Genomic DNA, 24,496 nt, shown 5'->3' with positions numbered 1-24,496 from the left:
ATGCTACACTGAGACTGACCTAAGGCCAAAGGCATTTGACTGTTCTTTTCTCTACCGCTCCAAAATCATTCTTCTCGCCAAGTTTCAGAAAATAGTGTTGTTAACCATAGTAACAGAATTCACTACAAGGAGTCAAACCTGTATCTTTTAATTTCTTCCCTTACTTTTATCGTACATTTTTCACATGAAAGAATCGAAAGGAAAATGTAACAAAATGTAAATTTCATTGACTCAGGGGTTGAATAATTGAATTTACGAATCTGTAACGTATTTAAGAAATATATAAGGTATTCAAACGCTGAACTGTCAACACTGTGCGCGGAATGTGCTCCCTGTAAGGAGGGCGAGATGTGAGAGTTTGACATTTTCCAGATGGCAGTGTCCCTTCCCCAGAGCTGACCGAAGCCTTGCCAAGGGAGCTAGTGTTTCCAGGAAATGGCCAAGCTGCACATTCCACCCTCCTTCCTTGACACTTTGGTTTCAGTTGACCGAAAGGTCCATTGGACTACGCTCCTTTCTGTTAATGTTGAAATATTGTCATTCTATTGTTGATATAAACATCCATGTTTACACCCCCCTTACAGGGGGGTGTTCCACTTTTCTGCTTGGAGGGTGTTCACCAAAATTTGGGAGGGTGTTGGGGGGTGTTAGGGGTGTGTGGATAAATCACTGCCTTAGGCCATCGAATATAATTAACTGTACCAGAATTGCAAAGTTACCGAAGGTGACTCGTTCATACAAATACAATGTGTACCCAGAATTTGAAGTCATCATCCTAGTTCACGCTATAATAAAGATGACTTACCACACCACCAAGCTCCTATCCATCTTGGGTCACTATTGTCAATCAATGGGTGTAAATTGGGATCAATGAACTTTTTAAGGCAGTAAGATCCATATAGGAAACCAACAGTGGGTCCAATCATTCGAATACAGTAGGTTACAGCTGAAATACATCAAGAAGAGTGAGTAAGTATCAGTTATACCAAGTCATTCAGTTGGAAAATGCTCTACACAGTAGTACAAACTGCCAGTGGCGGCTCGTGGTTCAGAATGTTGGTGGTTGCAGCGAATATATATAAAACAATCATCCTGGTTGATTGGAATTAAGTTGCTGATCAACTGGTATTAGGGAGCAATAACCAGGTGGTGGAAGAAAGGATAGGTTAGAGTGTAACGGGCGATTGGGGTCTTTTGCTGTGGATCGAGGAACGAGAAACATCGGGGAGCTTGACCAAGCCTATATAGCACGAGAGTCTTATCCGAGGAACTATTCATCATCGAACAGACAGGTAACATCCTTCTCTAACCATGTTGATCTAAACTTGAAGGTATAAATCCAAATGCTTAATGTTGTGCCATTTCCACGTGTGAAAAGCAACCTCTCGCCCATTACCATTAAGTTATCTGCCAAGGGCGAGTGCTCACCAGTGAGGATGAATGAATGACAAAACTACATCCATCATACAAAATTTGAAGTTTCCATTTATTCGGCAGCAATATTATGCAGAATTATATCTTTGTGATTACGTAAGAAGTACTTTAATGTTCTGATTCAATTCTTAAATACGCGTATTTTGACCGAAAACACTGATGAATCTATGCTTGTAATTGGACTGGAAAACTCATTCAATAATATTAATCAGTATATATTGAACAGTTTTTAATTGTTAGAAATGGAGGTACATGGCAATGTGTTTCGGATCCCACTTTAAACTGTAGGTCCAGTCCCGGTTAGTCTTTCTGTGTATAAAGTGGATTTAAAAAAACAACAAATCAAATTGTTACACGTTTCAAGCTTTGGTATCTGTTTCACACATAATTTAAATTAGGTTAAGATTCTCCCCAAAGGAAAATATTTATCTTTGCCTAACGTGGACAGGACAGAGAGAATCTCACCCCCCCCCCACCCCCCCCCCCAGCGTTTGTTGCTGGTCCGTTCTCTTCTTCCGTCACCCACCGGGGGATCCGAAACGGGTCGCCTGATCTTGGTGTGTTGTAAATCCATTGCAACGACCAAGCCAACTGAAGCAGGGGATAGGAAGAACAGCGTTGAACTTCGTTCCAATACTCCTCGCTGTAGAGATCTGGCCGTTGCTCCGGATTTGCAACGCCTACCTGTGCGACTACCCATACACTGTGAAATCTCGCAGGTTGCATCTTTTCTTTAACAGATCATAATGGTTCTTGCTTTATGAACCAATGAAGGGCAAAATTGTTTGTTTATGTTCAATATATTTAATAGGAAAACAAATGAAGAATATACTAACCAAAAATTATGAAATTCCATTGTAAAATATCCGGTCGTTGTGCAACACTGCAACAATATCAGTAATCGCCCCTGCAAACTACCCTAGGAAATGGTTTCTGTCCGGTGTCAAGGAAAAATTTGAAAAACACTAGAAGTCCTACATTTTCAGCCTCATGTAACTTGCATTGAGCAAGTAATCCTTCAGTTAGTAAAGACAAAGGCGGGCAAGGCTACCTCCCCAACATTGCAACATGTCCTGAAGTGATATGAGTGAGAATTTGGAGGTAGAACTACATATATTCAGTCTCGGCCATTTGCGAAGGTGATGTGATCAGGGCCATTCTCAGGACCGCCCTTACCGACTGCTCCCACGTATATTATTCATTGGAGGATGGGTGGCATTCATGCTTCTTACCAACTGGACCACTCTTTCAGTCGGAGAAGTACTAGGATATGACAGGAAACGATTTTTTTTTCGTGGGGGAATTTAATTGGAAGGTTATACAACTAATATCGTAAAATATTCTCATACATGGTGCAAAAACTTGGTAATGGTTCAATGTAATTTCTAAGCTTTATAATTGCATTTTTACCAAAACTGAATTTTCCTCGGGGAAGTATACTTGGAAACACATGTTGTAATGTTATTGTTACAGGATTCAGAATCCCATACTCAAGGATATCATTTTAAAAAAATCATTACTTTTATCTGAAAATATGAAAAATTCATATGCTATTCTTACATATTCTAGTAATATATATTATTATTTCAACTGACTGTGTTCTACACCTTTTTGGGTACAAAAATCTGCTAACTCTGAATATTTGACTTATATAGTACACTTAGCGAGATGGCTGTTGTAGTGCAAACCAATATATGATAAGTTACTTCTTAAAAATAATTATGTTACAGTTAATTTGCTCAAAACTTATCCGAGTTACAGTAGCCATACACTGTACGAAAAAGTTAATGCAAACGGCGTTACAAATAACTAACTTTCACAGTGGTGGAAACGTAAAAATCAACGTATAAACAGGGTTGTGAATAAATTGTTTTTTAAAAATCAGCCTCTAAATTTTTTTTTTTTTTTGTTTTACGTGTAAGAATAACTCTTTTATTTAAATTGAACTGGGTACTTGAAAGGAGGTTTCAGAACGAAGCGAGAAAGGGCTGGTGAGAAGCGACACGTGTCGTTGGTAACCAACCTTTAGGGGAAAAAAATGCAACCTGCCCATGTGGCTTGTTACTTACTGTCTTTCTTAAATAACATCGTGCCTAATACAGAAGGCAGATATCGAGATATCGCTTGCCATTTCAGTGTGAAGCCACCAAGTTGTGTGTCGCGTCGGTGTGAAAGCTTCCATAATTATACTCACCAAGAAGAATCGGGGTCTCGTCCTTCTTTGCGTTGTCATCCATGTAGGAGACACCCAGGGTGTAGTAAACGGATGTGCCTATTCCCATCAAGATTCTTGCGATGATGAAAATGGCGGTAGACGTCAGCGAGTAATTCCCTGAGCAGTCTTCATCGTCTTGGTGTTCTCCCGCGCAGAGTTGTTGATCATTCTCTGTTGAATAAACAAATGTACAATACCGGCATTCATTCCATTGATAGAGGCAACTAGAGTTGACGAACTGTATCTTTGCGAGTGAACCCTGACCAAGCGCTGCTGCGTCAGTAGCAAAGGGAAGGAGCTACTGGCTGCCTTAGTCATTGCGTGTTATTCTTCTATTCCTTTGTAAGGCCCGCTTTAGACGAAAGCACTTTCGTTAGCATTTTCTTATGCCATGACCAAAATGCTACCGTGTAAGAAATATTATGGGATTTCAGATGCCATGGCATTTTGCATGGATGGAATCGGTCCTATTTCCGTAGCATAACGAATCAGAAGCGAGCTCTAGGTCACGAGTGCAGATGTAATGATGGCAGCGTGAGATGTAAACAATGTATCACTTCAAATTTTTAAAAGCCGATAACTATTCAATCAAGAGGAGTAAGGTTTGATCATAAAAGATATTAGGTACAAAGCAATGGCGCTGCTTAAATACATAGTTTATAACGTACAGGGTACAAGAATGGTATAACATGTTGCTTTAATTGTAAACACCGTGAACTCACCATAGATGGTGTAATTCGAGGTGCCTTTCGTGCTGTAGGGGAGGGTGGGGACAATTGTAACAGCGGGTTAGTTGTAACAGTGCCTCCCCCTCCCATGTTTATGCTGTCAGCTGCAGGAACAAGTTTCTCACAGCGCATGCGCAGTTGCAGGCGTCTGTTTATGCGACAGAACAGCCAGTGCATGCAGCTGGAAAGGTGTGGAAATAAAGATAGATTTTTCTGCATGCTGAGTAATACAGAGCATTCCCTGATATTCGCTACGAGAATCGGCAGCTAGCAGCCCGGCATCAGCGCTTGTCTTTCCCGGCGAACGGGGTCCGTAACAGTCGGTAAAGTCGGCTATTAAAATTACAGTTTTCATATTGTGTACTAACCTTGACTACAGAGGGTGTTGAAAATGATGTCCCTCTGCTGCAACACATTCCTGGCATCTCCGAAGGAAATTGCCATTTACACGTGCAAGTTCGTCTACTGTAATTCTCAGATTTCTCGTACAATACTCTCTTTTAACTCACGGATGGTGTGCGGATTGTCATTGTATACTTTATTTTTTAGATTTCCCCATAAATAAAAATCGCAGGCTGACAAATCGGCGGGCCTAGGGGGTTTTTGAAACACCCATTTCTTGTGAGAGGCGGCGGATAGATTTCCGAGGAGACTGTTCTAACTTTTGTCCTATCTCATCGATTTTTTCTCAGTAAGTACACGTGGGGTTTTCTCTCCACTTTTATTCAGAACTGACCCTGTTACTCTAAACTTTTTTACGAGGTTTAATATGGTGGTCCTATGTGGAACGGGAACACCAGGAAATTTCGTTTCAGAACGTCGTCCAAGTTCTCCACAATTCCTCTTTCCAAAGTAACACTCGACAAGATAAATCCTTTGTTGTAATGTAAACTTTTGTGGTGCCATATTAAGCCACAATCTTCAACACACGGACACGACACAACACAACTTCCGAGGGAGGATTATACTGGCGTCAGTCTGCAAAGTCAACAGAAAGGCAAAGAGAGCGAGAAAAAAAAAACAGACTGTAGCGTTCATCGGGATAGAAAAGTGCTGACGCTGGGCCGCTTGCTGCCGAGTCTCGTAGCGAATGTCAGGGAATGCTCTGCATTTTGAAATCTTCGATCTTTTATTCTTAGATCGAAATGCGTAAGGGTTTGGTTTGGTTTGAGTTGGTGTTTTAAGTCCACTTTATGCACAGTAAGGCTAATCGGGACTGGACCTACAGTTTAAAGTGGGATCCGAACCACTTGTGCCTCCACCGAAATGCGTAAGGGGAACGAGAACAAATGATATGTAACAAATTGTACGTGTATCAGGTATAAAACAGATAAATGTGACACCCCTGAAACTTTGATATTAGTCAATATGGAGGGTGTGGAGTTAGTTTAACATAATGGGTGGGGTTAAATGTAACATAGTTACAATTTACCCCATTTGTCGATACACGTTGTTGCACGATAGAAAATTAATTTATAATTAATATTCAGACGTAAAATTAAATCACTGATACACTGTTAAATTAATAATACTGACATTTTACGGTGCACGCATTGTGTACTATCTCCTTTTTTCGCAGATGGCACGAAACTACAAAACTGAGCGGGGAAAAATATTATTATATACAGCTCATTATGATATTTAGAACTAAGCAGTGAGTTAAAGGTGAAACTAATTTGTTTGCGAACAATTATAATCATTTTTTATATTATCATTGTTCCTGTTCATTTTATGTTTTCATTATGTTTACTTGATTGATTGATTGATTTAGTTTATTTTACTTCGCGTTTTGTGCCTCTTGGCTAATTTGCGAAGATGGGGATGAGTGATGAAATGATGAAATTGATGAATGGACATTCACAAACAACCAAGCCCGACCGGGATTCGAACCCGGGACCCTTGGCGTCGCAGCGCGATGTGCTAACCACTTTTTTTTTTTTTTTATTTACAATATAACTATTACATTCTACTACTTTTTAACAAGGTTTAACCATACTTCATTTGTGGTTACATTCACAAATGTTACATTATTGTTGAGTCATACAGTGTGTGTTGAATATAGTTTGCATATAACATTTTTTTTTTACTAGGTAAAATTTTCCCATATTCACTTCGGTAATAGTCCCTCATATTGTTTCCTGTTTGTCCATTGAAAAAAATATATATCATGTACGTACCTATAATCCACTGTATCGCTCGATGCTTTGTAGCAGGGAAAAAATTAAATTCCGGAAAAATTATTACTTTCGGAGTAATACACTGAACTGATGATCGACTTATATGTGCTATCATTTTTTGGAGTACCGGCCAGTCTTGTTTTGCCTTTCCACAGTACGTCATCCTGTGTGCTATTGTATCTTCTAATAAACACTGCTCACAATTAGGGTCTGAACTAAACCCCAACCGATGTCGTTTTGCTTTATTATCAATTAGTTCGTGAACAACTTGGTACCATTGACTGCATTGTCTATTGGATAAGTGTTTTGCCGAGATATTGGTAAAAATTCTGTTCCAATTATATTGTGGGTGTTTCTTCACTATGTGCGGCGTATCCATATTTTGAGTAAGGTATTGATTATACAAATCTTTCACTGTTAGCTGATTATAGTCTATTTTCTTTATAAGTCCATATAAATATTCCATTATAGCTTCTCGATATACTTTTTGGGAAGTGGGAATTTTGATCTCATTCACTGGTGCTTCTAATGGAATATCTCTTATATATGTATACCCTGGAATGTCCTCGACATTTTCTTTAGATTGAATCATTGAAAAATATCGATGATTAAACAAAGCTTTTGTTTTTTTACCAACGTCCACCAAACTCATTCCTCCTTGCTGTTTTTGTAAGCTAAGTGTCTGCTGATTCACTCGGAAAACTTTTCCTGCCCAAAGGAACCGGTTTAAACTTTTCTTTATTCGTGCTAAGTTACGATTATCACATGGCCAAATTTGGGCTCCATACCACAGTTTTGATAAGATATATACATTTGCTATTTTGACTCGCGTACATAAAGTGAAGGGTCGTTGTATAAATTTGTGTATGGTATAATTAATATTCTGATATATATTATCATAACTAAGTTTTATGCTTTTTGTAGTGTCATTTGTAAAAAACACTCCTAGGATTTTAACTTGATCCACTTTTTTAAACGTCACGACAGGTGGCTGTTCGTGTTGTTTTCCTAATGTTAAGTAACACGTTTTAGTCTTATTCACTAAGGCACCAGATTCTATTTCATATTGTCGTATACATTCCATTAAGTTCTTAATCGCTGCCTGATTTTGACATATGACTGTGACATCGTCGATATAAGCTCCAATCGTAAATTTTGTTCCTGTAATGTTATTATTTACGGTCGTGCGACAGTGTTGAAGGAAAGGTGCCAAGGCCATTACAAAAAGGGGTAAGCTTAATGGGCTTCCTTGCGGAAGTCCTCTTTTGACTATGCATTTATTAGTTAAAAACCCATTGATTTTTGCCTTTAAGCTTATATTTGTCACTAATGTTTTAATATTTTCATACATTTGTCCATGAATACCCATCTTTTGTATTGTTTTTAACAAAAACCTATGTCCCACTCTATCAAATGCCTGTGAATAATCAATCGCTACGAGGTATTTATTTTGTTGGGAGTCTTGAGATTTTATTATTTCATCTCGTAATAGTGTCAATAAATGGTATATTTTTTTTTCTCCAACTACTCCATATTGATATGGTGTAGCCAGTTTTGTCAAAATCAACTTTAATCGATTTGCTACACATCTAGTCAGTATTTTATAGTCTGTGTTAAATAAAGTTATTGGTCTGTAATCTTTCATCTCCTTGGGTTGACTATTTTTTGGTATTAAAATTATTATTCCTGTTGTCTCATAATTTACTAAATTATTTTTGTTTAATACTGTATTAACCCATTTTGTTAAAGTATTACCCATTGTTGGCCATAAAACTTTATATGCATTAGTCGCTATTCCATCTTCCCCAGGTGCTGTTCCCCGTACCCCCTGTACTATTGCTTTATACACTTCTTCATTTGTGTATGGTTGGTTTAATCCAACCATTTCTTCTGATCTCAGGATTGGTATGTATTTGTCTAAAAATTGACTAGCCTTCTCATTATTTTGATATGCGTTTGAATATTTATTTTCCAAATATTTATACACTATTTGTTGTATTTGGTTCCCCTCATTATGGCCTACTCCATGATTATCCTCCATTTCTGTTATCAGACTCTGTTTTTGTCGCTGATATATATTTGTTACGTGAACTAAATTTATTTCTTCTTCAATATCTATATTGGGGAGCGCACTGTGTATACGTATTCCTTCTATTTTTGTTGCCTGTAGGCGCAGTAGTTGTGCTTTTACTTTTTTAATTTTCGTTTGCGTGTCACGGTCATTGTTCTTTTTCTTATATAGGTCGTGTAATACTGCATAATGGAAATTAAATTTATTATACCATTCGTGTTGTTTTTCCCAGGAGTATTGTTTACAATATCTTTGGAAATTTGGCTTAAAAATTTCTGTCCACCATCTATTAATATTTTGTTCATATAACGATCTCTTAGTCCATTTTTCCCACTGTTTGTCAAAGCCAAATCTAAAATCTTCTTCAATTAAATGTGATGTATTCATTTTCCAAGTTCCCCTCCCTATTCTAGTTAACCTTACCGGTGATTTCATTGTTGTAATTACAGCATGGTGATCACTAAAAATCACCGGTTCCATATGAACAGAGGTAATGTTTGATTTTAGTTCACTTGAAACATATCCCCTATCTATTCTCGAGGCACTAGTTGCAGTGACGTATGTGTATCCGAGTTCATTGCCTCTTTTTTCTTGCCACACGTCCTTTAACTGCAAGTTGTGCACCAATTTTTGCAAAGCATTTGAAAAATTATAACCCGGTGTTTGGTCCACGTTACATAATACGCAATTAAAATCTCCTGCTAAATACATTGAACCTGCACTACCTGCAATGTATTGTGGTACTGTATATGTATAAAAATTACTTCTTTCGTTCCGGTATCTTGATCCCGACGGGGCATAAACGTTAATTAATGTCAAGGTTCCCAATTTCCCCATGATTAGTCTTCCACTAGATTCTTTTTGTACTTGGATAAATGATAGTCCTTTACGAACTAAAATTGCAGTTCCTGTACCACTTGAATTAAAATTATTATATTCTATGTAATTTTGATTACATTCTAGCGAATTTCGGCCTACTTCTTGCAACATCGCAACATCTATACTTTTTTGATGCAAGAAACTACGTAGTGATTTTAACTTTGTTTCATTTTGTATATTATTTATATTTATATTTGCAACTCGTATTACTGATGTTTCCATATTCCTATATAATACTATTAATAGTATTAAAATAATCCACACTTTTGTATAATACATATTTTCCATATAAATAAATTACTCTAAGTACTATGTTCTTGAGCTGCCTTTTCGCTTTCTTTACTTCGATTACCAGTCCCCATCTTCACTACTGGAGAATTTAATCCAATAATTGGAGCACTATTTGAAAAGTTATTTCCTAATCGTCTGGTAGAACGCCGTTTTGCTATAGAGTTTTTTGTTTTTGTTTTTCGTTTAAGCTTAGTTTCACTTACCTTCATTTGATTACTATTCTCACTCCCACAAGTGGAAATGAGATCACTGTCTTCTTCTGATTCTTGTTTGTCACTCAGTGATTTAGTGGCGGATGCAGTTTCCTCTGGTGATAAGGTAGTGGGGGGGAGGGATGTGTCCATGAATTCTTCCTTTTTCTTCTCACTCTTCATTGATTCTCTTGATTCTTTTTCTTCCTTCGAGTGTTTTTTATCTTGAGGTTCTGACGTTTTTTTATTTGCTCCCTCCTCTTGTGTTCTTCCTATTTTTTTTCCCATCTCATTAGTACTGGTTGGCTTCATTTGTGAGGTAACCTCATTTTTCTTCTGATTTGATGCACTAGCTAAACCCTCTGAGCTTACTATGTCGGTCTCACTGGGCAAAGCTGCCTTACTGTAGGTTGCCTTGACTTTCGGTGGGACCCGTAGGGTAGTCATTTGCCGCTGGTTACAACTGTATCTTAAATGTTCATCCGAACCACAGAACTCACACGTTGGAGTTTGTCCCGTATATATCACGTGTGCCTTATATTTGCCAATAGTTACAAATGATGGTATTGGCTTCTTTAATGACATTTTTACCGTACGTACGCCACTGGGCACGGGGTAACGAAACTTTTCACTCCACATTTCTTCTGTCACTTCATCCACTGTTCCATATTCACTGAATTTCCCGTGCACTTGTCTTAATTCAACTTCCATAGGTAAATTAAATATACGTACGTATTTCACTGTTCGACTTGCGTCGCTAATTTTTACTTTCACTACGTTCCCATTATCATACTTAAATTCTAATTCACCTGGGTACTGTTCTAGCAATTTTAACATAGTACGTTGTCGCACTAATTTCAAATAAACACCTCGCGCAGTTGTCGGTATTTGTATTGCTAAAATTTCATCAATACTGAGTTTAAACTTACTGTAAATGAACTCATGCACGTCCATTGCACTGGGTTTTGCTGCTCCATATGCGAAATTTATCAAAATGGTATTTTCACGTTCCATTTCTATCCTTTTTGTTCTTATTAACTATTGTCAAATACTATTACCGATCAGAGTCCTATTTTCCACTTGGCTCAACACTCGCACTCGGTTTTCCGCGTCACGCGTTATCTAAGCCCGCACGACTGCTTAGCTTCGACCTGCCTCTCCCGTGGCCAAGCACGGACTGTTGACCACTCGGCCACAGGGTCGGGCCATTATGTTTACTGTTCTTATTTAGATGATTACTGTTTGCTAAACTGCGGTTTATATCATATAACGAAAACACACACATTTATCTTATACTTGCCTTCATATCAAACTCTGTAGCGTATTGACGTTTGTATATGTTTAAGTTTTGTGTATCTTGTGATAAGTAAACAATGGATCATATTGTATGTCTCTGTTACATTTTACCCCATTGTCTGTTACAACATACCCCACCCATGGGGCAAAATGTAACGTTTGCATTGTCTTTTTCAAACACATATTTTAAATATTTATAGAGAAGAAGTGACCTCGTATCTATGTCAAACGTTAGAGGAAGGTTCAAAGATTATTGTCGTGCTGTGGTAAGATTCAGGGATGTAACGCTCATCTGCTTTGATCACTTTTTTGAAAAATGTTACAAAATTTTCCCCACCCTCCCCTACATTTTGCAATCTCAACAGCTAACCGAAATGTTCCATGAAATGCTTCCGTGTAAAGTACTTTCTGCTATAAAATTTTAAGGAACATTTATGTAACATTTGTGCTAACAAAAATGTTAAAGGAAATACTTCCCTTTAAAGCGAGCCTAAGAGGTGTCCACCACGCAAACTGTGAGTGGGTGACAACTATGGAAATATCTCTTTACAGAGTAGTCAGTCACCCGCAAACATACCACTCATCTACTCTAAATATGTAACACGCAATATGTGATTATAAAATTATTGTTGAACAGATTCTGTCGGGAACTATTGACCAGATGAGTTGTGAAAAAATTTCCGAGCTTTCGAGAACTAAAGTCACTCTCATCTTTAAGGTTGACGCTCAGGACTGCACTTCCACCCTGGAGATGCGAGTAACGTTAGCTCTCGAAAGCTCTGGATTTTTTCAGAACGCTCCTGGTCGAAATTTCGATAGAATCTGTTCATTAACCGTTGCTATAGAAGCTTAATACTCACTTTATAATAATTGAAAATTTTATCAATTCTAAAAATAGACGATATTGTGTACTGTACTCACTCAGATTAAAAATATCTATTACCACCGTCATTTACAGGAAGTTACACGTAACAAAAAGTGTATCTTATTTTGGCTACCTTACCTTATGTCCGAAACATATCCAAAAGTGATCCATAGAATGTACAAATCATATCCTTCCTAGATATCCTATTGATTTAGTCTAGTGGGACAAATATCCAGGGGATGTATCTGTATATTTGTGTGCCGTATAGGTGGATACCATTGAATAATGCACAATATTTCTATTACCAGGAATAACACGAATTGGACAGAACATGTAATAACGCAATGCAGGATAGCTTATTCGACTATTGTGGTAGTGTTTATGGCCCTGTGTACTAGCTGAAGGTAAGCCGCACTACCTGTTCAACAAAATGCATTTTCGGAAGGATATAAATGAATATATTACTCGCAAGCGGAAAAATTTCGACTTATCCCATCATTCAACCACGGCCTACAAATTATCTTTTTTCCTTTTCGGTTCCAAAAGCATGGAATGCATTGCCTTCGAACATCGCATGCATAAGAAATCCTGTATGTTTCAGAGGTAAAGTAAAAGATTTCCTGTTAATGGAACAATGGCAAAGTCGCGGCACATTTTGAAGGATCATGTCACTCACTATGTAGAATTGTGTGTTAATATAATTTTTATTATTATTATTACTGTTATCATCATTATTGTTGTCTTTTGTATTTGCGGTTTCACATTTGTATATCAATTTAATTCTTTGTGTTAGTTTCAGGTGTCTAGTATGTATGTATCATTTTACATGTAGTTTACTGCTCCATATACAGTTCATCATATATGTCGTAGCATTATATTGACAAGGGTTAGGTGACAGAACAGCCCTAGGCTGAACCTCGCCGCTTAATAAAGAATTTATAATAATAATAATAATGATAATAAGGACTGAATGTATGAATACTTACCAGTATCGTTGATGGATAATTCCGCGTAGTCAGGACCAAATTCTTCCGTAAGAGCCAACGCTTCTTCACCTGGTCCGTACATCCAGTGCGGAATGATCCAAAGAAAGCAGGAGAGACCTACGCAAAGAGTTCCGGAGGCCACCCATCTAGTCTTGTGGCTCCTTCCGCCAAGGTACGACAGAAATAGGACAAAAACAACAACTCCAAACTCCCAGGAAGATGATATCAAACCTGTAACAATTAAAAACAGAAGTACTGCTACGTAATTTTAAAGAAATGGTTATGGTAGAACAATTCTAAATATTCACTTCCTACTCTGCTACTCTGCAACGTAAAGTGAAATGTGTTTGAGTTTTGCATACGTCCAACCATGGGTACTAGCCTGGTACATCGACAGCATATTATAGTTGTAGGTTATTTTGTGTCTCATTAGATATAACAACAATAAAAAGGGAAACCGGAATAATACCGAACACAGAGGTAATGGTGAACACCAGGATTTCTTTTTTGCTTTCTTAATAAGAGTGATATAATTGGTGCTGCCACCTAGCATCTGTCACGGGCATTGCAGAAAAGTGATGTAAGATAAGCCAAATCAAACAATCTACTTTAGTATTACAGTAAAATCTCGTTAATCCGGACTAATGGGGGGATAGGTAGACCGGTTTAACGAAAGTCCGGATTAACTGAAATAACCTAAAAGAGCAGTAGAAAGTGCATTAAAACTCCGTTCATAGCAACAAAACACGTTCATTATGATGTATTTAAAGAGCATAGGCCTAAATACACTATACAGTACAGTACAAAGTCTGCGGGAAACAGAATTTCATCAGTGGTTGACTGCCTTTCCTTTGGGAAGTTCTCTTGTTGACTTCTAGCCACATTAAGACCTTGCATTCTGCTCTTTTTTCTTGCCTTTTGCCTGTCCGGATTAAGCGAAGTCCGGCTTATTGGGTCCGGATTAACGAGGTGTTACTGTATCGTACAACTGATTCTCAAACAAAAGTTACACGAGCTCATTTAGAAATACGGTGTATAAGGGATGTATGCTGTCATATATGTACGTGTTTTTCAGCCAACTTTTTACCTTTTTGTGTAATAACTTGTTCTACACGTTGATAATAACAAATATTCATTTTTTTACATGTAATGTACGGTAGACTCCCTACAATATTTCTACAGGGTGGCTCAATATGTCACTTAACACCCTCAGTACAAGGCCACTGCGGCATGGAATTTGAAATTGGCGATGACCAATCATTGCCTGGCCAAGGGGGAACCACATTGACGCCACCCACACGGTCGGCGGCCATCTTGATGTCCGCCATCTTGAATTCAACTTCAGAATTTTAAATGGGAAGGAGGGGGTCGTGCGACATATCAGAATGGGCTAGAATTTCACGAGAAATGCAATGGTGAAGGTTTTTTCGACGTATCTTTAACCAGTAAAAAGTTATGACTGAATTCTTGTACCAATTTGCTCCTTTTCGAGGTGTTAGAAAAATGCCTTAAAATTTGTTTAGCGCTTCGGTAATGCATCGAGATCAAAGTGACGTCTATGGAGAGACGTTCGCATGCCATTGCACATTATTTTAATCGGATACATCCATGAAGAGCTGTGCATTATGAATGGTTGTCGCGAACAATTTACAGTGTGACGCTTCCATTAAATGAAAAGTCCTTCACAGTGACAAGGCTAATGTTTATGTTCATAAGGAAGTTTATAAACAGAATATTCGATGATTTTTATCTGATAACTAACTTTGGACAAAAACAGGTTCATAACGTTCCCATAAGTGTTCTGGTGTTCTTCCCTATTGAAAAAAAACTCTGTAAAAAGTACCTTCTTCCATAAGCAAGGATGAAAAAAACTGTTTATTTAACAAATCCAAGTAGCCCTAAGCATTTAAGGTTCCGTTGATGGAAAATTGACTAACCAATCGTGTTCCACACAGCACGCCACAGCATTAACTTACCAACACTAACCATTCAGCTTTGATCTGTCTAAAATGGGTTATCAGATAAAAATCATCGAATATTCTGTTTATAAACTTCCTTATGAACATAAACATTAGCCCTGTCACTGTGAAGGACTTTTAATTCAATGGAAGCGTCACACTGTAAATTGTTCGCGACAACCGTTCATAATGCACAGCTCTTCATGGATGTATCCGATTAAAATAATGTGCAATGGCATGCGAACGTCTCTCCATAGACGTCACTTTGATCTCGATGCATTACCGATGCGCTAAACAAATTTTAAGGCATTTTTCTAACACCTCGAAAAGGAGCAAATTGGTACAAGAATTCAGTCATAACGTTTTACTGGTTAAATATACGTCGAAAAAACCTTCACCATTGCATTTCTCGTGAAATTCTAGCCCATTTTGATATGTCGCACGACCCCCTTCCATTTAAAATTCTGAAGTTGAATTCAAGATGGCGGACATCAAGATGGCCGCCGACCGTGTGGGTGGCGTCAATGTGGTTCCCCCTTGGCCTGATAACGATTGGTCATCACCATTTCCATGTTGCGCGCTGCAGTGGCCTTGTACTGAGGGTGTTAAGTGACTTATTGAGCCACCCTGTATATTCGTGTCTGGCAATGTGGCGTATGCTTACCTGATGTTCTACTCGGAATCTTGAACCGCTTTTCCAATGTTGAGATGGTTGCCACGAAATAGGCCGCTATGGCGAACTGTGTAAAACCAATGAGTCCGTACACTATGACGTAAGCCTTCATGTCGGCAAGACGCTGAAGCCACGAGATATGGAACACGCTGAAGCCGCATGCTGTCTCGTCGTCGCATTCAGTGGCTTCATCTGTTGAAATCGGTTGCTTATCCTTGGATGCGGTCATCATGATTCTTCCCTGTAAGAATAATGAAACCAAAATGGCATTGCGCTGTGAAGAAAATTGGCTTTGATTAAATTAGGTTTTCTTCTCTGCCACTTTTGGCAAATCGCGACAATGAGATGAATGAAGCGATGAACACTTCAGAACGACAGAACACAATTCCTAGAGCTGATTTCAAACTGCAGGTCAAGACGCCAGAGCCTCGCCAGTCTGCACAACTCAGTCTAGGGTGTACTACTTGAAAGATATTAACATTTGGGTGCCTTCAGATGAAAACATCCCTTACACAGACAGTCCCAGGAGTTCGGCATCACATTTTGGCGAACGTTTAACCTCAAGACGTTTCTTCAACGGGAGGGAAATCGTTGAGGGCATTTGAGGGGAGGGGCACTTGACCTTTTCAATGTTCTCCCAAATTTTCCGCGGCGTAGAGGAAACTTTGCTTCATTTTCCTTTAAATTTAAAATTTATATTTTTTTTTTACACAACTTTGCACGCATATCGCAATCGGTTTATTGTTTAGTTATTGTACTTTTTGGAACATGTCGAACCGTAATATGTCAGAAAAATTGCATATTTGTGTATTTAACGTATTGTGCAATGTATATTGGCACCGAGGTTAAACGTTGAGTAGAATGTGACAACATTGATTTGAATTGTTGTTGAAGTCCACTTTGCACACAGATAGGGTAATCGGGACTGGACCTACAGTTTACAGAAGCATCCGAACCACGGGGGAGTCTCGCCGATGGCGCAGTGCTAGCGTCGTCGCCTTGTAATCAAGGGGTCCAGGTTCGATACCCAGTGGAGCCACATAGTTGTTCGGATTCCACTTTAAAGTGTAGGTCCAGTCCCGATTAGCCTTACTGTGCATAAAGTGGACGTAAAACAACAAATCAACCAACCACTGAGGAATGTGCCTCCAACTGGTATCAAACCCGGTACCCTTATATTAATTAATTTACAATAATCGTTAGGGCGTCTGAGTAGCATGCGAGAGGCCCGGGTTCGATCCCCGGCGGGGGAGACCCGGAATTTTTCACCTGTTCAAGCGGCTCCGGCGCCCACGCAGCGTCGTACAAAATGGGTACCTGGAGGAAACTCTGGGGGGTAAAGGCGACCAGGTGCGTGGTGCTGATCATATCACCCCCACCTTCGGCTGTGATCAAGAAAGTGTGGGGTCCTAACTCCACACCCCCTATATGCCTTCATAGCGTGGTGCAAAGCACAGGGGAGCACTTTACTTTACTTTTACAATAAAAAACTATACTTACTGCAGAAAGTACACTCAAAATTGTTCAAGAACAAAGTTCCACACACATAATAGGGACGCCGAATAACCTCGCGCACAATAAAATACACACCGTTATTAACAGCCTGTAGTAGCAGAGAATACAAATCTGTTATCTTGTTTCCAGATCTACGAATTGTTTGCATTAGGCTTTGTGGTTAGCATTGAATCTCTTGTACCAGAAAATCTGGTAAAATGCAAACTTTCTCATTGTCATTGCCTGCTGTGTTAACCTGTGTATATTCTCTCAAATTGTATTTTCAATTCTCCAAAAATCATGGAGGTATTTCAAGTTGAAGAGTGTCCTAGAAAATGTTCAGTTTCAGTTAAAGTGCCTTCAGGATTTATCGCAGTTACTATACTAACCCCCGCGCACCCACACACCTTCTCTCCAAAGTTAAAACAGATATTTTATTTACATATTTGCTGGTAATTGATATTGGAAGGAGAAGCACGAATGGGAGAGGTAAGAAGAGTTGCAGGATTCTTGTTGGGAAACCTGATGGTAAGAGACCAGTAGGAAGACCAAGACGAAGATGGAGGGATAATGTTGAGGTGGACCTAAAGGAAATTGGTAGGGATGGAAAAGAGTATATAGATCTTGCTCAGGATAGTGATAGATGGATGGCCTGTGTTGCTGCAGCCATGAACCTTCGGGTTCAAGAAGTTTAGAGAGAGAGTTAGTTAGGAGAAGAAATAGAGTGCGATAGAGTAAGAGAAATGGTAAGAAAAAGAGCCATTTTGAAAGATAAATAGAAAGAGGGCAGTACATAAAAAGAGAAGGGGAGAAAGAGTAGGAAATTGGAGATAGAGGAAGGAAGTGAGAAAGAAAGAGGATGAAATAGGGAAATAGATGGAGAACAGAAAGGATTGTGGTGAATAGAAAGAAACCGACAAATATAACAGGGAAAAGCAAGAAACAGAGAGAGATAGAGGAAAGTTAGAAAAGAGGGAAAGATGGGAATCGATGGGCTGGCTAACCAACATAATTTATGTCGGTGTAAATGAACATTTGGTAGATGCGTAATTTCGTAAGATTTCACACACTCGCATTTACTATTTTTCCAAATATCGACAGGTTACTTGAGATCTATTGTTGCCTCTGAACAACAGATCGAATCGATTTATGTTGCTCCGAGCTAATATATTGATAGGTGTATCAGTCAACACAAATGTGTGTTTACAGCTTTGTTGTTTACCTAGATACTGATAGATGACACAGATGGACATCCAAGACACATCCCATGTGTTCCCTTCTGAATTGTTGCTGCTTAAAACCCCTAAAAAATAAAACAAAGCTCCCTTACGAAATTTCTAGGCTCGCCACTACTCTTGAACAACATCCTAGAGCATGTTTTCGATTTACAACGTGCTAATCTTGTATGGAAATGGACTGAATGAGTTTCAGGAAGACTACGTACGCGTCCATGATTCAACAATTGGTCAATATTGGTCCTCAGAATGAAATGACGTCAGTTTGGCACCTCGCCTACTCGTGTGGGATGTGATCTGAATCCCACTGACAACATGAGGTCGCAGATTCTTTGTTTTGCGTTAAGAAAGTGGTCTGGTACACTACATCGACTAAGTGTTGATCTTTTTGACGCTTGGGACCACGTGTTCCTTCAGTAAATTATTATTTTCTTTTTCTTGGGGGTGATCGCCATATTTCCTAGGACAATACCTATGGTTTAAAGTGTATCTTTTTCCGAAGCTTAACAAATTAATCCATGTAGGGCAAAAAGCTGTTTGTATAGTAAGATAATCTGTGTAAACATACTGTAAGCTTAAGTGTAACCCTACTTCAAATAATAATAATAATAATAATAAATAATAATAATAATAATAATAATAATGTGAACTTCTTCCACGTACATAACTGAATTTTAGATTGGGGAGGGTGGATGCACAATAAAATATTTGGTCATTATCATTTTTAACCTTTTCAAAATACAAAAAAATTGTAACTCGGGGTCATTTAAAAGCAGTGTTTCAGTTACAACTTTGGTTATACCCGAGTTCTTTACTGCATGAAATTGAAAATTTTGATTGGTCGATTTGGTTTTTTAAGTCCACTTTATGCACAGTGAGGATAGTCGGGACTGGACCTACAGTTTAAGGTGGGATCCGAACCACTATGAGCCGCCTCCACTAGGTATCGAAATTGAACATTTTGATGTAGCCCCATCAGCAACCCTCTCTGAGAACGCCAGTGTACCTGACATTAATAAATTTTTAACCTTCCTGCATCAAAATAGTCTCAGGAAAACATGCAAATTTCCTAGTATATTTATAATCGTATATTTTTTTTTTAATTGCCATAAATGATATTATGCGTACGAATACTTTCTACACTCACTGTCTCCACGTGGATGATGCAAGAGTTCTGCTTGAGTCAAGTTCGGGTGTCTTTGCCTCCAATGGTAATGTGCTTGGAAATATAATCTCCAATTGTCGCTCACCCTGGAAATGTTCCTAACTATATCAGTGTAGTTGGTAATATAAACTCCAATAGAAGTTTACTTGGAAATACAACATTCAATAATTATTCGCTCGGAAATTTGATCAGCAAACGTAGTTTACATGCAAACTTAGTTCACTTGGCAATATAACCTTTGAATAGTTCACTTGGCAATATAACTTTCAATTGAAGATCACTTGGCAATATAACTTTCGATTGAAGTTCTCTTGGAAATATAACTTTCGACTGAAGATCACTTGGAAATATAACTTTCAATTGAAGATCACTTGGCAATATAACTTTCAATTGAAGTTCACTTGGCAATATAACTTTCGATTAAAGTTCACTTGGAAATATAACTTTCGATTGCAGATCACTTGGAAATATAACTTTCAATTGAAGATCACTTGGCAATATAACTTTCAATTGAAGATCACTTGGCAATATAACTTTCGTTTGAAGTTCACTTGGCAATATAACTTTCGATTGAAGTTTACTTGGAAATATAACTTTCGATTGAAGTTCACTTGGCACGATTGAAGTTCACTTGGAAATATAACTTTCGATTGAAGATCACTTGGCAATATAACTTTCGATTGAAGTTCACTTGGAAATATAACTTTCGATTGAAGATCACTTGGCAATATAACTTTCGATTGAAGTTCACTTGGAAATATAACTTTCGATTGAAGATCACTTGGAAATATAACTTCCAATACTACCTAGCTTGAAAATATAACCTCCACACTTGGAGATTTACCTCCAATAGTGGTCCGCTTGTAGAAATTTTCACCAAGAGTGCTTCACTTGAAAATATAATCTCCAATATTAGTTCACTTGGAAATGTAACCTCCAGTAGAAAAATTCAATGTGCAAATTTTCTCTCCGCCAATCGCTTGGGAGTAACACTCACTGTATTTGGATTGGGTGCAGACGTATGATGGACAAAGAAAACCCCAGACGAGATCCATCCTGAATAGAAACGAGTAAGCACGAGCGATTGTTGTAAATTGAAGCGCCATTAAATGACCGTGGAGTTATCAAAACTCGCCCCTTCCGGTGTCCTCGGTAAACGTCTGATGACCATAATTGTCGCTTTCTGTCAAGCGTAGACGAAAACAGTGATGCTCTCTAGCGGAGAAAGAACGAAGCGACTTGCAGACAAAGGAAATGCTTTAGGGCTACCGGTTACTTAGTCCTGTTCAGTGAAGTAGAGCAAGATATAGCGGAGAATACTTACTTCTGGCAACCAACATCTCCCTACCCTCTCCCCACACCCTTGTTTCCTGATATATAATAAGAGCAGCTCATAATGTCAGGTACTTCCACTTTTATGCTTTCCGCTTGTGTCGCCATATTGGATGTAAATATGACTGCCAGCAAACTATACCTAATATTATCAGTATTGTGATAAAACCATTACTATTAAACGTAGAAACTTAAAACCAACGACAGTCGAAAGAAGTAACTTTCTAGTACATAACGACAATAAATGAATTGCCTTTTCCTTTTCAATTTATATTACGAAGTGGAAATGTTTTCTCGTAAGACGAATACTTTCATCTTCGGTATTATACAGCGTAATTAAAAAAGATGGACTCAATTCCATACGACTATATTTCCTTAACTATACATCTTATGTGAATGATCTACATAACATTTGAAAGAGGTCCTAAAAGTTTCAAATATCGCCACTAGAGAGCTCGCCTAGAGCACAGACGTGAAGACCAGGCGCTTCAATTCTGGCTCCCGAGATCTCCTGATCTCACACTCCGGGACTTTTTCTTGTGGGGATTCGTAAAAGAAGCAGTTTATGTACAGTGGGATCCATGAGTATTATCTCGCAAATTGTCCATCACCATGTTCGTGCATTTTATTTGACCCAATAAGAGGTTCAAGAATTAAAAGAAAACTCAAGACAAGCTCCAGACAACTTCTGCACCTCCAAACATAAAAATTCATCGCTTAATAACACATAAGATGCAAGAGAAAACTGAATGAGAATAGTCATGCACAATTTGCACGGTAATACTCATGGATCCCACTGTACCACCTCTATCAACAACTTGACGACCTAAAAAACCGTATCATAACCTCATTGTAGAAATGTTATGTAGATTATTCACATACGATGTACAGTTTAGGAAATATAGCCGTACGAAATTCAGTCCTCTCTTTTTTTAATCATGTGGTATTTTGTCACATAACTCTGTAAATACTCGTCCTAGCATGTCACTGTGATTATTTTTAAAGTTATTTGAAGACATTGTCTTTCAACGTAATGAAGTCACGCATTATAATAGACACGAACTACAAAGTAATAATTCAGTCCAACGTATACCCAATTAAATTTTGTTCACAAATATATTGGTGACAATGGTATTATTATAAGATGTAATTATAAAGGCTAGGTCAGTGACGACACTACAGGACCAAGGTGGGGCTGCGACCTCCAACCACTCCATCTCATTTACTGCCCCCAGGTAGCAGGTAGGGTAGGGTTTTGTGCGTGTCTTGAGAAGTTCAGGGAATTCGATCTGAGAATCTGAGACTAGACACCTGGGAATATGTGAGAAACTATTTTGCTGGAGGTTCGTTTTCTCAGGCGGCGGAAAATTTAAACGGCCATAACTTGATAAGAATTTTTGAATTTGAATTTGATTTTAAAATTTTGGATTTTGCACCAGTCACATTATACGGGGTCCAGCCCCTTACCGTTACAAATAACAACACTAGCGTTGCATAAGTAAAATCTTAAAACATTCCGATTTCCGCTAAGAGCTGAGGTTGAAAACATAACTTGGTAATAGATCGACAAACTGACACAATATCTATCTGATAGTCTTCCTTTAAAAGCAAGCCTGCTCAATCCGTCGTATGTGTGAAAGAGTGCTCTTGTATTCACGTGTGGAGTGCAGAGTAAGCAGCGGTACTGTTGCGTTGTAAGAGGCGCGGAAAGGAGGCTTTGTCGGTCGCGTTCGTGCAGTGGGAAGCCTCTCTTTTCGTGAGAAACAGTGCAGTATATTATACAGGGTGGCGCAAGAATAGTTGACACATTTGAAATTTAGATTGCAAATTTATTTATAAATATTACATGTGCATATTATGACATACAGAATAGTCCGTCCGTGGAAGGTTTTCTCACTGTATCACATGTTCAGTATGGCACCCGTTTTGCCTAACAACCTCTTCAAGGCGGGTGCGCATATTTCTTACCACTCTACGGCACATGTCTTCGTGAATATCACCACACAACTGAAATATCCGACCTCGCATTTCTATAATGTTTGCTGGCTTTAACGGGAAGAGTTTTTTCTTTAAAAATCCCCTACACAAAAGTCACAGGGATTTAAATCTGGGCTTGAAGGCGGCCAGAAGAAATCTCCATTGTGTCGATCAGGATATCGATTGGAAATCACTCTATCACCAAAAACTGTGTTCAAAAAGTCCAACACAACATTAGCGGTGTGAGGGGTAGGTGGGGTGAGGTGAGGTGTGAGGGCTGCATGTCATGGAAACTCGAATGTTTTCAGGGGTCCGAACTGGAGCAACTGGAGCACTGTGGCTTCTTCCTCGAACGTACGGTACAAACGAAGAATAGTGTTTCTTGCTTGAGCCCATCGTGTTTTGAAATGAGCTCGAAATATCAGTTGTGTACTTGTAACGCTCTTAATTTCTGCATACAACAGGACTGTTTTGGCGCGCTGCACTGACTGGCGGGAAATGGATGTGTTTACTAGACCATGCTCAGCCAGCCTACCGGTATTTCCAAGGACTACCGAATGCGCTTGTGTATTGTTCAACTCCGACCACAGTTTATTTTTATAAAAATTTAGATTTCAAATGTGTCAACTGTTCGTGCGCCACCCTGTAGCAGAAAAGCAGGATGTGGTTTTGTGAAAACGAGGGCGCATTCCGTTTTTACCTTTTTAAAGCACGCGACATCCCTACTTCTGCTCTGATGCTGTTTGACCTTGAAGTGCAGTGTGCACGGAGCGATCGACGATCTCCACAAGTGCAAGTGAGTTGCTCAAGATGGAACTAAATGGACGTACTTATAGTGCAAACATATAAACAGGTAAAATAATGGAAAAGATAGTATATTTCTTACCTTTAAATTTATTTTAAACCCTTGAAACGTGAAGGCTGTTTAGTCTCTCTGGACCTTGTCATCCATTGCGTGATGAGTTGCATCCATTGTGCAAGCATCCAGAACAGAATTACCGTAACCTAACGAGAAAACAAAGCAAAGTAAGACATTTTTAGCAACACTGATAACACCTGCCTGCATGGGTTTGGATGACTCGCAGATGACTGTTGTCTCTGAATAATTTCCGCATGATGATTCCAAAAATGAAATCAATTTTTACCCATCACGTGTATTTTTTTCTTCAGAAAACTGTTTTAAATTCACAATAAAATGTGTAGTGCCATCATTTCCCCAATAGATGGCACTGTTTAGATGGTAAAATATTGGTTTTCTGAAATTCGAGTCCTCCAATTTTGAACTGTAGAGGCACATAGAATAGTAATCATTTAATCTACCTTCTATCCTCACGAGACACATTGACATGAAAATTGTAAATTTTGATTATGTACGTTCCATTTTCGAAATCCCTCATAAAAATTTCCTTCACAAAATGCCTAAAACTCAATGTTATAATGTAGTGTGTTCATTGAACTTAATGACGTGGAGCAAACTGCTGATCTAGGAGAAAATCCTGACGTGATGGGAAGAAATGTATGTCGTATCA

The 24,496-nt window shown here is 38.6% G+C and overlaps 2 protein-coding genes across 2 annotated transcripts in view; both read right to left on the bottom strand.

Moving 5' to 3' along the window:
- The window catches only part of LOC145991239 (solute carrier organic anion transporter family member 74D-like), a 190,146-nt gene extending 172,784 nt beyond the window's left edge, over positions 1–17,362 (bottom strand). The window contains exons 1-5 of the mRNA XM_083127202.1: positions 17,265–17,362; positions 15,756–16,005; positions 13,134–13,364; positions 3,629–3,820; positions 806–946 (exon numbers count right to left, since the gene is read on the bottom strand). Coding sequence (XP_082983328.1) covers positions 806–946; positions 3,629–3,820; positions 13,134–13,364; positions 15,756–15,996 — 805 coding nt within the window. The 5' untranslated portion in view covers positions 15,997–16,005; positions 17,265–17,362. The remainder of the gene's footprint in view (positions 1–805; positions 947–3,628; positions 3,821–13,133; positions 13,365–15,755; positions 16,006–17,264) is intronic.
- The window catches only part of LOC145991880 (solute carrier organic anion transporter family member 74D-like), a 262,979-nt gene that overhangs the window by 175,126 nt on the left and 63,357 nt on the right, over positions 1–24,496 (bottom strand). The window lies entirely within an intron of this gene.

The sequence above is a fragment of the Lepisma saccharinum genome, chromosome 8, assembly GCF_977018435.1.
Source record: "Lepisma saccharinum chromosome 8, izLepSacc3.1, whole genome shotgun sequence".
NCBI classification, from domain to species: Eukaryota; Metazoa; Arthropoda; class Insecta; order Zygentoma; family Lepismatidae; genus Lepisma; species Lepisma saccharinum.
This window is presented reverse-complemented; position numbering and strand designations above follow the sequence as displayed.